This window comes from Prionailurus viverrinus, chromosome B3 (assembly GCF_022837055.1).
Source record: "Prionailurus viverrinus isolate Anna chromosome B3, UM_Priviv_1.0, whole genome shotgun sequence".
Lineage (NCBI taxonomy): Eukaryota > Metazoa > Chordata > Mammalia > Carnivora > Felidae > Prionailurus > Prionailurus viverrinus.
The window spans coordinates 133,848,715-133,864,840 of NC_062566.1; the positions used below are offsets into that span (position 1 = coordinate 133,848,715).

General features: G+C 54.1%; 1 protein-coding gene across 3 annotated transcripts in view; it reads right to left on the reverse strand.

Annotated features, from left to right (window-relative positions):
* The window catches only part of SYNE3 (spectrin repeat containing nuclear envelope family member 3), a 90,458-nt gene that overhangs the window by 24,453 nt on the left and 49,879 nt on the right, over positions 1 to 16,126 (reverse strand). For all 3 annotated transcript variants that reach the window (XM_047863841.1, XM_047863840.1, XM_047863839.1), the window contains exons 5-8: positions 13,369 to 13,530; positions 11,326 to 11,673; positions 7,282 to 7,418; positions 5,962 to 6,136 (exon numbers count right to left, since the gene is read on the reverse strand). In XM_047863841.1, the coding sequence (XP_047719797.1) occupies positions 5,962 to 6,136; positions 7,282 to 7,418; positions 11,326 to 11,673; positions 13,369 to 13,530 (822 nt within the window). The remainder of the gene's footprint in view (positions 1 to 5,961; positions 6,137 to 7,281; positions 7,419 to 11,325; positions 11,674 to 13,368; positions 13,531 to 16,126) is intronic.

Here is a 16,126-nt window from a genome sequence, read left to right on the forward strand (position 1 = left end):
CGCACAGCCCGCAGGGAACACAGAGTAACAGACGGCTTGTCTCTCTGGTACCGTCTAACCAGCTGCTGCGGGCTGAATTGCGTCCCCCCAAAAGATGTGAAGTCACAGCATCCCCGCCCCGACTGCCCCAGAATGTGACTGCATGTGGAGACAGGGTCCTTACGGAGACGGTCAAGTTGGGATGAGGTCATGAGGGTGGGCCCCAATCCAGTTAGGACGGTGCGCTTCTTCAAAAGGGAAATCTGCACCCCGACCCACAGGCACCAAGCAAGACGACGCGAGGACACGTGGGGAGAAGCTGTCCAGGTGACGGCAAAGGCCGAGATCGCCGGGCCAGGTCTACAGGCCAGCGAACAACAACACCTGTCAGTCGACACCACGAGCTAGAAGAGGCAGGGAAGGATGGTCCCCAGAGCCTTCGGAGATGGCGCGGCCCTCCTCACTCGGCGCTTGTCGTCTCCAGAACTGTGTGAGAGTGAGTCGCCATCGCGCTAAGCCATCTGGTTTTGGAACTTTGTCACAGTCGTCCTTGGAAATGAGCATCTCAGCCATGCCCAGCTCTGGGGCCTGATGCCTTAGTCCTAGAGGAACTTTGCAGGTCTGATAGGCTACTCGGAGGCTAGCTAGGCGCAGGAGCTGAGCCAAGAAAAACAGGGCTGGAGGCTCGAGCCTGGCCCGTGAAGTCCATCCGGCCCGGGAAGGGCTCGTGAGCGCAACGCAAGACGTGATCCCAGCCAGCACAGAGCACGGACAAGCCATAGTCCTGCCCACCTGTTCCAACCCACTGATCCGCGAAACTCCGGCCCCGGGGAGTCCTGAGTCACACTCTAGAAAGACGGAACCTCTCCCGCCCGCCTGGCACAGGTCCTGGTTAGCTTTCTGCCCCCCGTGGGAAGGACGGGATGGAAATGCAATCTGATCTAGCGGGAAAAGCACTCGCCGTGGAGTCAACCAGACCTGGGTCAAAGCCAGCTCTGCCACTTGGTCGCTGTGTGACCTTGAACCAGTGCCTTTCCCTCTCTGGGACATGGTTTCCTCAACAGTCAAATGATAATAAAACTGCCACATTGTAAATGCCAACCCTGTTCCCAGGACCCAGGGTGACGGCAGGAATAAGAAACATAAGATGAGAGTCTAGAGCCTGCCCTTCTGGCCTCAGCCCCGCCTCTGGAGTGGCCCGACCTTGAACAAACACCCTAACTTCTCTCTGGTTCTGGTCCCTCGTCAGCAAAATGAGGAGGAAAATAGTAGAAATGCAGACCAAAATCTGTGTACATAGATATCCACCATGGACAAGTTATGACCAGGAATACTGGAAACAACCTAAATATCATACGAACGGAACAAAAAATATTGCGAAATACTGTGCAGCCATTTAAAGCGATGACTTTTCGGCAACATTTTATCTTTTTTCTTAAAACTTTTTTAGCTGAAGCATAACAGACACGTAACGTTGTATCAGTTTCAGATGCGCGACACGATTCGATATTTGTACACACTGCGAAATGATCACCATGATACATCTAGGGCCGACCGTCACCACACAAAGTTATAATTTCTTTTTTCCTTCTGACAATGAGAACTTTTAAGATTCACTCGTCTGGCAACTTTTACGAGGGGCTACCATATCGACTGTAGTCGCCATGCTGTACATGACATCCCCGTGACTTATTTATTCTATAACTGCAAGTTTGTATCTTTTGAGCCCCTTTAACCCATTTTCTCGACCCCCGACACCCCTCCCCATGGGAGGCCTCCATTCTGTTCTCTATATCTACGGGTTTGGTTTTCGGTTTTTAGATTCCACATAGAGGTGGGATCATGTGGTATTTGTCTTTCTCTGTTCAACTAGTTTCACTTACCACGATGCCCTCAAGGTCCAACCATGTTATTGTAAATGGCAAGATTTCGTTCTCTTTTATGGCTGAGTGGCATTTCTTTATATATATCTATATAGATACAGATACAGATACAGATATAGATATAGACATAGACATAATCACACATTCTTTCATCCGTTCACCCATCAGTGGACATTTAGGTTGTTTCCATACCTTGGCTTTGTAACTAACGATGCAATGAACATGGGGCTCTCTTTACATATAGCTTTTCAAATTGGTGTTTTTGTTTTCTTTGGACAAACACCCAGAAGTAGAATCGCTGAATCACATGGCAGTTCTCTTTTTAATTTTTCGAGGAACCTCCATACTGTTTTTCCACAGTGGCTGCCCCAGTTTACATCCCCACCAGCAGTACACCAGGGTTCCCTTTTCTCCACGTCCTCACCAATGCTCGTTGTTTCTTGCCATTTGCTTTTAGCCGTTCTAACAGGTGTGGGGGGATAGCTCATCGTGGTGTTGGTTTGCACCTCCCTGCTGATGAGTGACGTTAACGTCTTTTCATGTGCCCGTTGGCCACCTGTATGTTTTCTTTGGAAAACTGTCGGTCCCGAGTTTCTGCTGAAAAACCTGCCTGTAGTCTTGTGAGCGTCCCCCTGCATGGAACACATTGTTTTTCTCACACTACTTTTAAGATTCTATCTTTGTTTTTAACTTTTGACATTTCAATTATAATGCATCTTGGTATGGGTCACTTTTTGTTCGTCTTGTTTGAACACGCATCTCTGTGCTTTCTGGACCTGGATGTCTGTCTCTTGCCCCAGTTTAGGAAAACTTTCAGCCTTTATTTCTTCAGATAAGTCTTCTGCCCCCTTTCCCCTCTCTTCTCCTTCTGGGACATCTACAATGCAAATGTTATTCGGTTTGATGTGGCCTCACAGGTCCCTTAAGCTATTTGCATTTTTTCAAATTCTTTTTTTCTTCTTGCTGCTCTGAGTGAGTTCCACTGCCCTGTCTTCCAGATCACCGACCCCTTCTTTGGATTCGAGTCTGCTGCTGAACCCGCCAGTGTATTTTTCAGTGCAGTCACTGCATTCTTCAGTTCTGTGACTCCTGTTTGGTACCTTCTTATTGTTTACGTGGGGTTTTTTGGGAAGTTCTTACTGTGTTCATCCCTTCTTCTCCCAAGATCAGTGAGCATCGTTAGGACCATTACTTTCAACTCTTTATCGGGTAAATTACTTATTTCCATTTCATTAGGGTTTTTGTTTTTTTTTTTTCCCCTTGAGGTTTTATTTTTAAGTCCCAGGGGTCAGGTGCCTGATGTGGGGCACAAACCCCTCACTCCTCGAGGAGAAGCTCCAAATTTGTGAGCTCCTTCCTCACGGCGGGTCGCTGCGTCGGGGGTGAGATTTTTTGGCCAGACAGCATCTCTGCCTCTCTGACGCATCTCAGTGAAGCCCTTTTACCATTGGATGGAAGCAGCTATCCTGCTACAGTTCAGGTCTTTTTCAGAGGGCATTATTCCATACGTAGCGACAGATTCAGTGTATCCATGGGAGGACATTAAGTTCAGGAACTTTCTATGCTGCCATCTTGGACTGTCCTCCTGAACCATTTTATTTTATTTTTATTAAGTTTATTTATTTATTTTGAGAGAGAGAGAGAGAGAGCGAGCACAGGCAGGGGAGGGGCAGAGAGAAGGAGAGGAAGAATCCCAAGCAGGCTCCATGTTGTCAGCGCAGAACCCGATGCGGGGCTCGAGCTCACAAACTGTGAGATCAGGACCTGAGCGGAGATCAAGAGTCCGACGCTTAACCAACTGCGTCACCCAGGCAACCCCCCTGCCCCGGGGACCATTTTAAATGAAGCTTGTAAGTGCCAACTGAAAATATCAGAATACACAGCTCTATAACATGATTCCAAATACGCAAACAATGGCAAAGAATTAGTGAAAGCTTTTGTCTATTGGTGACAAGATTGCATGGAAACGGCTAGATGGGTTTTCATCAGGTATGAAGGGTATATTTGGGATTGTCGGACCTAAAGTAGATTTCTGCGACACATGTAAGATTCACCTTTGGGGAGCCCTGAGAAGTTCCTCAAAAAGATGGACAGTCAGGGGCGCCTGGGTGGCGCAGTCGGTTAAGCGTCCGACTTCAGCCAGGTCACGATCTCGCGGTCCGTGAGTTCGAGCCCCGGGTCGGGCTCTGGGCGGATGGCTCGGAGCCTGGAGCCTGCTTCCGATTCTGTGTCTCCCTCTCTCTCTGCCCCTCCCCCGTTCATGCTCTGTCTCTCTCTGTCCCAAAAATAAATAAACGTTGAAAAAAAAAATTAAAAAAAAAAAAAAAAAGATGGACAGTCATCTTTCAGAGCATGGGAGAAGGAGGCCCATAGGAACCCCAGAAGGAAAGGCTAAGCCCTGCAAATGAAGAAATACGGACAGAGAAAACAAACCCTTGTTCCAGCGTGAGCCCCACGTGGAAAATCCCAAGAGCAGACACTCCAAACTTCAGGCACCCTTGTGTGTGGCTGAGCAGCGTGTTCAAGGGTGAGGAGAGGCCAGTCCTGGTTCAAGGGCCTCCCCGGAAATACCAGGTCAGATAGAAAGCGTGATGTCGTGTACCTCAGCGTGTTAACAGGGCTCCTACGGCGTGGGGGACCGTGGGCACTTTTTGTTGCCTTCTTCACAAACCTTTACGTTCTCCACGGAGGCATGGCTTTTATAACCAGAATGAAAGTTAATGTAAAATAAGGCTTACATCTGATACGCTTTTGTGTCTCCTCCCACTCTGTGTGTCTTAGAATCCCTAGACCCCAAAGTTGATGGACTTCAGAGCTCCAGGAAACCCTAAGGCAGCGTCCACGGGCCAGTCAGAGCTGCCATATTGACTGGCGTTTGCCACGGACACGGCCCTCCGCTCACCCAACACGCATTCCTCCTTCTTGATCACCGAACGGCCCGCACTTCTGTTTGGGTGACAAAGCGCCCAGTTACAGGTGCTGAAATAAATTTCTAGGCCCGGGATGGGGCTGCTCCTCCCCTAGATGCCAAGGCAACAAAGCGAAACTTAGATTAAGTTTCCAGTCCCTGTAAATGCTCCACTTGGCCAGAAACGCAGGATATCCAGTCCACGATGCCCAAACACCAAGCCAACCCTGGGCCTTCTCACCCCAAACAAGGCTGACCTTCAGCCAGTCAGATATTTTCTATTTGTCTTTTCCTTCTTTATTCTTTATCCTATTAAACCTTCCCGCCTTCTGCCCCATTTTGCAGCTCTCCAAAAGGAGGCTGTCCACTTCATGAAGTGTTAAATAAAGTTTGTTTGTATCATCTAAATTGTCTTCTTTGATCACTTTAACACAGGGTTACCTCTACGATTGGTATAAACCAATCCCGGCAACCCCATCACCTTCAGCCAGTGATTGGGTCAGGGGGTGGTCATGTGACCTGGCCTGGCCAATGAGATGTAAGGAGAGTCTGCTGGGGCTTCTGGGAGAGGGTTTGCCTCCCTGTTGGAAATGGTGAACGGAGAAAGTCTTTTTGCCCCCTTGCCGTTCGACAAGATGCTGTCCGTGTGAAGATGCAGGCTTGCTGTGGTGACAGCCATCTTGGGGCCATGAGGGGACATGTGGCTGAGAGCCAGAAAGAGCCTGGGTCCTGGAAGACACTTGTTGAGCCATCAAGCCAGCTCTGGGACCACCTGGGAGTCTCTGGGTTTGAAGCTACCGTTGGTCAGAATTTCTGCCACATGCGTCCCAATTGATACGCACGCAGCAAAGGGAATGACCTAACATGCTCTCTCTCAGAACGGCTCTTGCTTCCACCCGGGGACCGTCGGCAGGAGGGTCCTGAAGGACGGACTGTGGGAGGGTCAGTAGCAAGTCCTAGGGGGACACCAGGGACCAGCCTTTGCCTTCTACCCAGGAACTGAGGACGATGGTAACATTTCCTGTGCAAACTTAAGACTTGCCAGGCAGGGTGCAGTGACCTTTACCCAGATACCTGGAGGATCCAGGGACACGCCTTTCCCTGGAAGAACGGCTCCGGCGTCACGCCTGGCTGCTGGCCTCCTCCCCGCCCCCCTGCACCGGTCAGCCCTCCTGGCAGGCTCACAGTTACCTCGACCTGGGGCAGGAAGGTGTGAATGGAGGGCAGGTCCGGCAGGCTGGCGGTGATGTCCAGGAGGCTCTGGGCCAGGGCCGTCCACAGCTGCAGGTCCTGTAGAGGCCTCTGGAAACGCTGCCACAGCTCCGCCCCCGTGGCATTGCGCAGCCTGGCGCTCTTCCCCTTCATGCTGAGGAGCCACGGAGAGGCCGAGAGAGGAGAGAGCGGGGTCAGCCCAGAACTGAGGCCTCTCCCGAGACCCCCAGGGAGCCCAGCACCCACCGTCCCCACGGTGGGCTCTCCCCCACCCACGGGCTGCCGGGAGTGGCTCTGGGGCCTCGGAGGTCTCTCCCTCTGGATCAAAGCCCACCGGGCGCCAGCCAGTGCCCAGACAGACTTGCGGCCCAGCTTCGTGGCCGGAGAACCTCAGGCCTTGAAGAGGAATCACGGAGCCCCTAGCCCGGAACCGCCTACCCCCAGGCACCTGTGCAGAAGCTAAAGCAAACTCCCTTCCTGAGTAAGAGACCCATCATCCTAGATCCAAATCATTTGTTAGAAATAATCTTTCAGATACGATGTCCAGCACCCGGTCATAGATGGCCAGCACGGAAAACCTCACCAAGAGGAGCTGGAGGGAAGGGAACACCCTTGGCTACCCTGTGCACGGGATATTTGGGTCCCTGCCACCACCTGAGTGCCCCCCAGGGGGATCTGGGCCCCTGCTCTGATGTACAGACACATCGCAAGGGAGGAGGCCCCTGAGTTCGGTCTGAAGGAACCCCTGGGTCAGGCAGAGGGACAAGAGGTGCTCCGGAGGCGGGGACAGCGGGCCCCCCGGCAGTGGGACAACCACGCAGCCACGGTAGCTACAGACCGCAACCCTACACGTGGGGTGGAGACCTGACCCACTGTTCTGGGCTCGGCCAGGAAACTGGAGCCCCCTGCTCTGCCTGAGCCCAGAGCCCAAGGGGGAGGTAGAGGCCGGTCTGAAGATGCTGTCACAGCACCACGTGCAGGCCGGGCGGGGGTGGGGGGGGTGGGGGTGACCGCTGCAAAGTCCTCCCTTTGGGCCATTACTTGTGGACCCCTCCCCAGGGCTAAGCTGCCCAGAGACTTAACGGAAACCAGTGAATGAGCCACTCAGCAGGGAACCCAGCCAAGTCCAGCCCTCCTTCTGGGAACCAAATGCCAGTCGTGGAGGGGCGCAAGAGTTAGCAGGTCGCAAGAGGAAGCAAGCGCACCTCCCAGAAATGGCTTTAGATGAGGCTGGAAGGCCCCGTGAGCGTCAGGTTCGAGGCATGCCCGAGTCCCGCCGCCCCCAGCCTGCCCGGGTACCTCTGGTACTCCTGGAGAGCAGCGACCACGCTGTCAGAGAGCGGCTGCAGGTCATGGGGGTAGACGACGAGCTCCTTCAGCTGGGCCTGCAGCCGCGTCGCCCGGGGCTCCTCCGCGGCCAGGGCCGCCCGCGTCGCCTGCAGCACAGGGAGGAAACCAGAGGGGCGCGGGAGGTTGGGTGACGGGGCGTGGGCATGGCCGGTGGGAGTGGGCTAGCCTGGGAGAAAACTGTCACCAAGGGCAGGGACTGGGGTCCCTGGGAGCTCGGCGCCCGCTCTCCTGCTTCCGGCTTCCTGCCTCGAACTCAGCATTTGCTCTCGCTGAGCCGGCTCTTCTCTACGATCACTGGCCTCCCAGTGGTGCCGTGAGTGCCTCCACCTAATAATACAAGTAACTCGTGTCTCGGGAACATCAACTCCGTGCTGAGTGCTCTGGCCGTCCCATTCATCGAAGCAGGGCCAAGAGCCTAGGAAGGCATCCGCCACGTCCCCATTTGCTACACAAGGAAATGCCACCTGAGAGTTTCCGATGGTTACAGAGCAAGTAAATGGCGGACCCGACAGGGAGCTCTGGCTCTTCACGTGACTCTTCAGCACCAGAGGGAACAGTGATCTAAAGATGCTTTGTGCTGAGCACTCCCAAACCACGGGGCTGACACCAGACACGGCCCCTTCCTGCTGCCCTGGGAAGGGCAGAGTTTGACCCTGGCCTGGACTCTTGCCAGGTGCCACGCTCACTAGGAGGCGAGATGGGGCAGCAGAAAGTGCCCTGGCTTTGGCATGACGGGCTGAGCCGGAAACCCCCCTCGACCCCTTCTGAGCCATGCGACCTCGGGCTGCTCCCTCATTGGTAAGATGGGGCCACCCCCACCCCTCGCCGAGCCCCTCCCCAGCTGCCCCACGTGCAACCTCGTGCCTTGGTCCAGACCCCCATTCACAGGGACTAGAGGCAGCTCCAGCCACGCTCGGTGATGGAGGGACCACAGGTGAACCGCCACCAGTTTGGAGCTGGAGAGCGAGTTCCGACAGAGGGATCGTAAGCAGCGGTCAGTGGCAGGCTGGCACACTCTAGAGGCAACAGAAGATGGAATCTGCCCGGACGGTCTTATTCAGTCTCAAAACTATCCTTGTCCACATTCAATTATTAGGGAACTGTGATGAAATCTGTACAGGGTTTCATAGAAGATGAGGACACGATCGGTGCGTGTGAACCGGCTCCTTCCAAACCATTCACAAAGAAACTCCACACCAGAGCGCCCGGGAAGGCTGGCCAGCCTACAGACAGGCAGGCCCTCGGCCCAGGCAGGGCAGGGGTCTGCGGTGAGGACCAGGATCACGGGCTGCCTCAAGAGAAAGGCCCGTGCGGACCACAGAGAGGTCACGCGTCAATGTGGGGCTGTGCGGGTCACTGGAATATCCAGGGACCAGGGAGGGACCATCTGGGGACCGCAGCGGGAAGGCTGCTGGCCCACTGTGCTGGCCTGGCTAAGGACTGCCCCTCTCTGGACACAGCTGCCTCCTTATGGAATCAGAGGGGCCCCTTCCAGTCCAGCCGTGCCATTTCTGCACCTATGATGGAGGCGTCTTTAGTTTCTGGATCGCTGGGATGCCCGAGGGGGGCGCTCTGTGAGGCCACTCTGATGGACTCTGCTTTAGCCACAGAACTGCTCTGAGTTCAACCTCGGCTGCCGAAAGTCTCCCTGAAGTGCACGAACGGTCCCGGCCTGGTCCGCGTAAGGATGTCACAAATCACCCCCGGCCCCCAGTTCTCCGTGTGGAAGGGTCTTGGGACTGTCGGCAGAGAGATCAGGAGGTGGTCACGGCCAGACTGAGCCCCGATGTCCTCACTCCTGGTCCTTGACTCTCTTTATGCTAATTTCCTAAAACCGGGAGTCTGAGCTGGCAGTTAGAGGCATGTCATGTTGAGTCAGACTGTCTGGGGCTAAGTTCAGACCCCCGCCTCCACCTGTAGGGTGCATCACCACAGGCAAGTCTTAAACTCCTTAGTGCCTCAGTTTCCCCATATATTAAAGGGGATCGTGGCAGTGCCCGCCCCCCCTCCCCCCGCATAGGGTTATACAGCACTCGGCACATCGCAGTCTGGGTAAGTACAACCCTGCTATGTCGGTTTTAAAGACGAACGCATCTCTCACAGATGCTTTCTTTTTTTTTTAATTTTTTTTTTTTTAACGTTTATTTATTTTTGGGACAGAGAGAGACAGAGCATGAACGGGGGAGGGGCAGAGAGAGAGGGAGACACAGAACCGGAAACAGGCTCCAGGCTCTGAGCCATCAGCCCAGAGCCTGACGCGGGGCTCGAACCCACGGACCGCGAGATCGTGACCTGAGCTGAAGTCGGACGCCTAACCGACTGCGCCACCCAGGCGCCCCATCTCACAGATGCTTTCTTTACAAGTCGCGCTTTCAACCGCGGTCCTGACACCACCCGCTTCTTCGAACTTTGCCTGTTTCTCAAAAGAGGGAAGAGTCCAAATTTCCTTTTTGGTGCAAGAGAGAAAGGCTGTGCTCTACCTTTCCCCTGCTCTGCTGGGCCACGGGGGCTCCCAGCCAAAGCAGGTCGGGCTGCCTGGCGGCCACGGACCTGGCCTCATCCCAGGGCACCCAGCCACTCCGAGGGCTGGGCTGGAGCAGGCGTGGTGTCTGCTCCTTGCTATAAACCACATCATAAGTGCAATCAGCCACTGTGCGAATGCTCATTTAAGAACCAAAGGCTTCAGTGATAAATCCCAAGCTTCTCTTTCGCCGATTTCGGTGAGTCATGGCTTGATCATAATTGAGGGGCCACTGGCATCGGGGCGGGCAGAGAGCCTCCGCAGGGATGGGGTCGGCTCTGCCTCAGGAAAGGCTTCCTGAAACCCAGCTGGGCACAGACAAGTAGCCGTCGCGGTGGAACGGTGGCAGGGCCTTCCGGGCCTTGGCTCCCGAGTTTGCACCTTGTGACCCTTATCCCTTATCTTGTGGTAAAAGCCGGTACTTTCCGAGCATCGACTTTGGCAGGTGCTCTGCTAAGCACTTTTTGAGTTTTCAGCGGTTCGTCCCCGTCCGTGTATAACTGAGGTTAAAGTACTTCTCCCAAGGCCGCCCAGTTAGCAAGAAGAGAGAGCAGGATCTGGACCCAGGCAGTCTGACCCCAACGTCCCCCTGCCCTTGGCCGCTGCACACGCCAGCTCCTCCTGAGCTGAGGCGGACAGTCCGAAACAGGAAGTAGTTCTCTTTGCGCTAAGTTGATCACCGCAGTGGAACCTCGTCTACTACGAGGCTCAATGAGCCCTAAAGGGTAACTGCTTTCTTTCTACCCACACAAAAAATATGTTTGCATTTGGGCAAGCATCGGAAGGAAGAGAGAAAAACAGAACAACAATGCAGAGCGGAGGTGGGATCCGGGTAGCTTTTCTTTGAAAACATTTTCCCTGATGGCACTGACGTGGGGCTAACCCGCTGAGCTAGTAAGTGAAGATAGGCGTGAGGGAGGATGTTGACCCTTGTTGGAAAAAAAACCTCTCTGTCCGTAAGTCAGACCTCCCGGGTGTGCACGTGCGTGGGAGGAAGGCGACCGTGCTCTGGTCGGACGTTGTGTCTGGGTTGGAACCCGCCCCGCCCTCCCAGGATGGGCACCGTTGGCTTGGTCTCCCTAGAACCCCATCGTCTCTACACGAAGAACCTTCCCTCTGACCTAACTCTCCCTGCTCTGGGCTCAAGCAGTCCACCCCGCATCCCACCACGGGTCAAGGGAATGGCAGACCGAAAGGCAAGCCACCTCTGGTCTTATTTACCCACAGACTCCTCACGTGATCCTGGGGATGTTGAGGGTAAGGGAAACCTCTCCAGGCCTCGGTTTCCTCATCTGGAAGATGGGTACAAACACCCAACTTGTGTACTACACCCAGGGAACTTAGATCACCAAAGATCTAGAAGGCCCAGAGTAAACGTGGTTAAAGCTTAGCATGACTCTCTCCCCGTGAAGAGGAGCTCCGAGGTACACATGTCACCTGGACGGTCCCTGTCTTAGCCAAACCCCACTTACCGAGTAGAGTCTCCAGCGGGCCACCAGCTCGTCCTCGGTCCCCGCCTTCGCCGCGGGCTCCAGACCCTCCTCGGCCAGCCTCTGAAGGTCCTTCCTGAACTCTCCCAGCTCGGCCTCTAGCTGCCGCCTCTGCTGCTCACAGGCTCCCATGGACTTGAGCAGGCCCTGCAGCCGCTCCTCCTCCTCCTCCCAGAGGGCTCGCAGCTTGTCCAGAACTTTCTGCATCTCCTCCAGCTCCTCGGTGATCTTCTCCGCGCCCAGAGGAGAGGTGTTCTGGATGACGCCCACAGCCTGCTCCTCCAGCCTCCTCAATGACTCCTTACCCCGGGGAAAATCGCCGGCGATGTCCTGAAGGGGGTGGGGGGGGGGGGATGGACGGATGGGGAAACGTACAAGGGGAAAAAGACATCACGTGCTGCATTTTCCAGAGCCCCTGGAATGTCATGCTAAACACAAACTCCTAGATGAGAGCCAGACGCGCCTTTCCAAGGGGTGGACTGTCCACCTTAATCACACTGACTTGCCACAAGAGGATGTAATTCCCTTCCCGCGACTTTTACGGCCACTTGATTAAGTCGAGGAGAAAATCTGGGTTGGGTGTTTCTGCCTTTCACCCTCTGTGACGTTTGTTGATCTTCCCTTTTAACAAAGACAGAGGCAGCCTCGGGCTGGGAGCCTTCAGCTGGAGGAAGTATGGAGCCAAATAGAACCTAACGACCCCGTTGGGTTTCGTTATATTTATTTGTAGGGTTATCTACGAATGCCGAGTGACAGCGGTTTTCCATTCACGACAATGACAGAACTTTTCCTTTCATACAAATATTCATTAGTCTTCCATTTAAAAAATTTATGTAGGCACCTGCAAGTCTATTTTATTTGCAGGTGCCTTCCAAATATTTTCCTTTTTTGTCGCAGCGCAATTGCATGGAGTAAGATACGTAGACCTTAAGCACTACTATTCAAAGAGTTTTGAGAAATATGCACACCCACGTAGTGCACATTGTTACCAAAATATAGAGCATTTCTAACATCCCAAAAGATTCTAGAACTCCATGTATCTGAAAGCATTGGATATATTATCTTTTGAAACTGGCTTCTTTCCACGTCATGTTTTTTGGATTCTTCCATGCTGTCGTAGGTCTTAGCACTTCATTCTTCTTTGTTGTGAGTAGTATTCCTTTGTATATAGATACGACATGGACATGTGATTTATAGCTAATCTATATCTATATCTATATCGCCGATATCTCTCTCCCATGCCACAATATGTGAATCCAACACTCTGCTGATTAAGATCTGAGGTGTTTTCAGTTTGGAACTATTACAAATAAAGTTCCGACGAACATTCTCACACTACTCACATAAGATTTTGGGGGGTGGGATGTCGTTAGTCACTGGTTTTTAAACAAGAGTCAACTTACATACAAATATTAAATAAATGGTACAGGTGCTGTAGATCTGTGGCAAAGTTTATAAAGTAGTCCCCGAATCACTGCACATACTCTAACAGGCCCTTTATGGAGGAAGTCAGAAGCTCATTCAAGGTCACAGCCATTCAGGAAGGCCGGAGTGGACCAAGCCTGTCTCCACTGCAGGCCTGATGCCTACACCAGGGCTCCTTACCCGCGGTAAGGACACCTGCGGTCGGACAGGTCTGTTGGGGGGGCTGTCCTGCCCGTCACAAGGTGCATAATAGCATCCGATCTGGCCTCTACCTGCTACATGCCAATAGCATTTCCGCCCTCCGTGGTAACGACCAAAAAATGTCTCCAGACGTTGCCAAGCGTCCCCCATTTGAGACCCACTGGTCTAGACCACGCTGCTGTGACCTTGGGTTTCCAAATGCCCCGCTGGCTCGGCGATTTCTGTAAAGCAGCCGAGGCCCCACACCTACTGCGCTAGATTCCACACGTCTCCTCGTGTGCGCTCTGCGTGCCGTGGCTCTTGTATCCCCTGGGGCCTCCAGCACATCCCAGTACATAAACAACACAGAAGCCCAGTAGCTGAGCATTTCCCCTCTGGTAGAGACGCGGTCAAGTTTACCTGCAGCGCGCAGAGACGGCCCTCGGTGGTCAGTTTGCAGTTCCGCCCCAGGCAGCTGCTCACCTTCTCCACCACCGCCTTCAGCCACAGCTGGAACTCGTCCACGCCTGCCTGGAAATGTTCGTGCTCCCGGGTCACCTGCTCCAGCAGGCCCACTCTGTCCTGGGGGGGGGGGGGAGGACGGTCACCACCTAGGCAGGTCCCCAGCCCAGGCTGCCCTTGGCCTTCAAGGCCTACGTGTGTGTGTGTGCGCGCGTGTGTGTGTATGTGTGTGTTTAGGGGGTGTGAGATACAGCCGACCGTCTGCCCTTTTGCCGAAGATAAAGACATCCCAGTGGCTCTTCTCCACCTTATTAGCGGTAACCCAAGAGACTCTTGGTCAGAGCATGTCCACACTGGGCCCGCCAACTCTACAGCTGGCTTTCTTTCCTGCCGTGTCCGGGGAATGGGACTCAAGACAGGGGTATTTAGGGGCACCTGGGTGGCTCAGTTGATTAAGCGTCCAACTCTTGATATCGGTTCATGTCATGACCTCACGGTTTGTGAGATCCAGCCCCGCATTGGGCTCTGCACTGACAGCATAGGATTCTCTCTCTCTCTCTCTCTCTGCCCCACCCCTTGCTTGCATACTCTCTCTCTCTCTCTCTCTCTCTCAAAATAAATAAATAAACATTAAAAAAATGACAGGAACAGGGGCACCTGGGGGCTCAGTCGGTTAAGCATCCAACTTTGGCTCAGGTCATATATCATGGTTCGTGAGTTCGAGCCCCGCGTCGGGCTCCGTGCTGACAGCTCAGAGCCTAGAGCCTGCTTCAGATTCTGTCTGTCTGTCTGTCTGTCTCTCTCTCTGCCCCTCCCCCGCTCACATTCCATCCCTCTCAACGATAAATAAACATGACAGGAACATTTAACAACTCCTGCTACACAATGCTATCATTGGAGCACTCACCAAGGTGCCGGGAGCACCCAAGGAACTTTCCGTACATTGTCATCTCACTGCGCTCTCCTGACCACCCAATCAGGTGGCACCATTATTATCCCCGTTTGACACATGGGGAAACGGAGGCACAGAGCGGCGCCTCAGAAAGCACTTGCCCAAGCTCACCTGGGTAGGGAAGGACCAAATTCAAACCCAGAAGGCCAGACCGGGCCAATGGCATCCGTGCCCCATGCCGGCGGTGTGTGCAGCGCATGCAAATACACAGGAGGCCCTCCCCCCTTCCTCACGGGTGCGGCGTTGCTGGTGGCATGGGCTGGAGTCACCTCGGTTTTCAGACAACCCTACTCTAGTCCTCGCCACACAGGGGCAAGATGGCGTCCCGAGCGGGGCTGTCATCTGAGAAATAAATGCCCCTTCTATCAGACCTGTGTGCCCAGGAACCGTTTCTCAAACACACCCCTGATCGCAACACCATTTCTCTCAAGCCCTCCATGGCTCCCCGCTGCCCGCAGGCCCGGATCCAAGTGCTGCAGCATTCAGGTCAAGGGCAGGACCCCGCCATGTGGCTGTGGGCTTGCAGTCAACACCCTGGGTTTGGAGGGTTTGCCCGTGACTTGAACCCTGGCCTGCTACGTGCCCGCGTCTCTCTGTACGTGTGGTTAATAACAACCCCACCTCACTATGGCGCAGTGGAGTCAAATGAGTCAGAACTCATGTGACCCCGGAACCGCACTGGGCAGCTCGAGTGGGCAAGGGAGCAGTTCTGCCCGGCCACGCTGACCTCGGGCCCCACAGCCTCTCTGACTTGGCCCGCTGCCCCAGGCTGACTTAGCAGCCTTCCCTTTGTCCTGTGGTTCCCTCTGGCATTGTCCATGCCTCCCCATCCGCTGGGAGAGTCAAGAGCTCCCTACACACCAGGCTGACTTCCCCCCCAGGCTCTGTGAATGAGTGCTTCCCAAAGGGCAGGAAGATTCAACACTGAGTGTGGCCGCTGGAGGGAAGTTTTCAAGGAGGGTCAAGAAGAGGGAAAGGGAGGACCTCCATTTACCAAGCACCTGCCAACGTGCCGGGAGCGTGACAAGCTATCTCACACTTAATCGTCACCACGATGCCAAGCCCTCCCGCTACACGGATGTCCAAGCCGAGGCTGGGAGGTCACGTAGCTCTTGAAGGGCCTTCTGGACAAGAGTTAAATGGCAGGTGCCCAACTCCGAAACCACTGCTCTAGTCCGGGGGTTGGCTGGCGGTGGAGAGGAGACGTTTTCGACTTTAGCCACCATGTGGCTTCTGTTGCAGCCGGTGATGCGTTCCTTCCGTTGTGCCACAGGCTGCCACACGCGACCACGTAGAACAGGCCTGCGTTCCAGTGAAACTGAAATATGGGCACTGAAATGTGAATTTCATAGCATTTTTCCATGTCCTGGAAGATTCTGCGTTTTATTTCCTGCCATTTAAGCGGGCAGAAACCATTTCTGGCTCCCAGGCCACGCAAAATCAGGAGATGGGCTCGATTTGGCCCCCGGGCCATCAGTAGCTGGCCTCCGCTCTCAGCCGGGGAGGAGGCTGCGTCCAGGAGTTCGCTGGCCTCTACTACAAAACCTGGTCAAAAGTGCTCCAAAGGGAAGCGCGGACAGACACGCGGGTTCAGAAAACTTTCCCGCTCTTCGTACATGCCTCCCCTGCCCTTTGAGAAAGTCCTCACCAAACCTGAAAACATGGATTAATTCATTTAAATTTGCAACAGCCATGGCAGGGAGGAGAAGACATCCCCGCTTTGGAGATGGGGAAACCGAGGCACGGAACCGAGTCCTTCAGCGC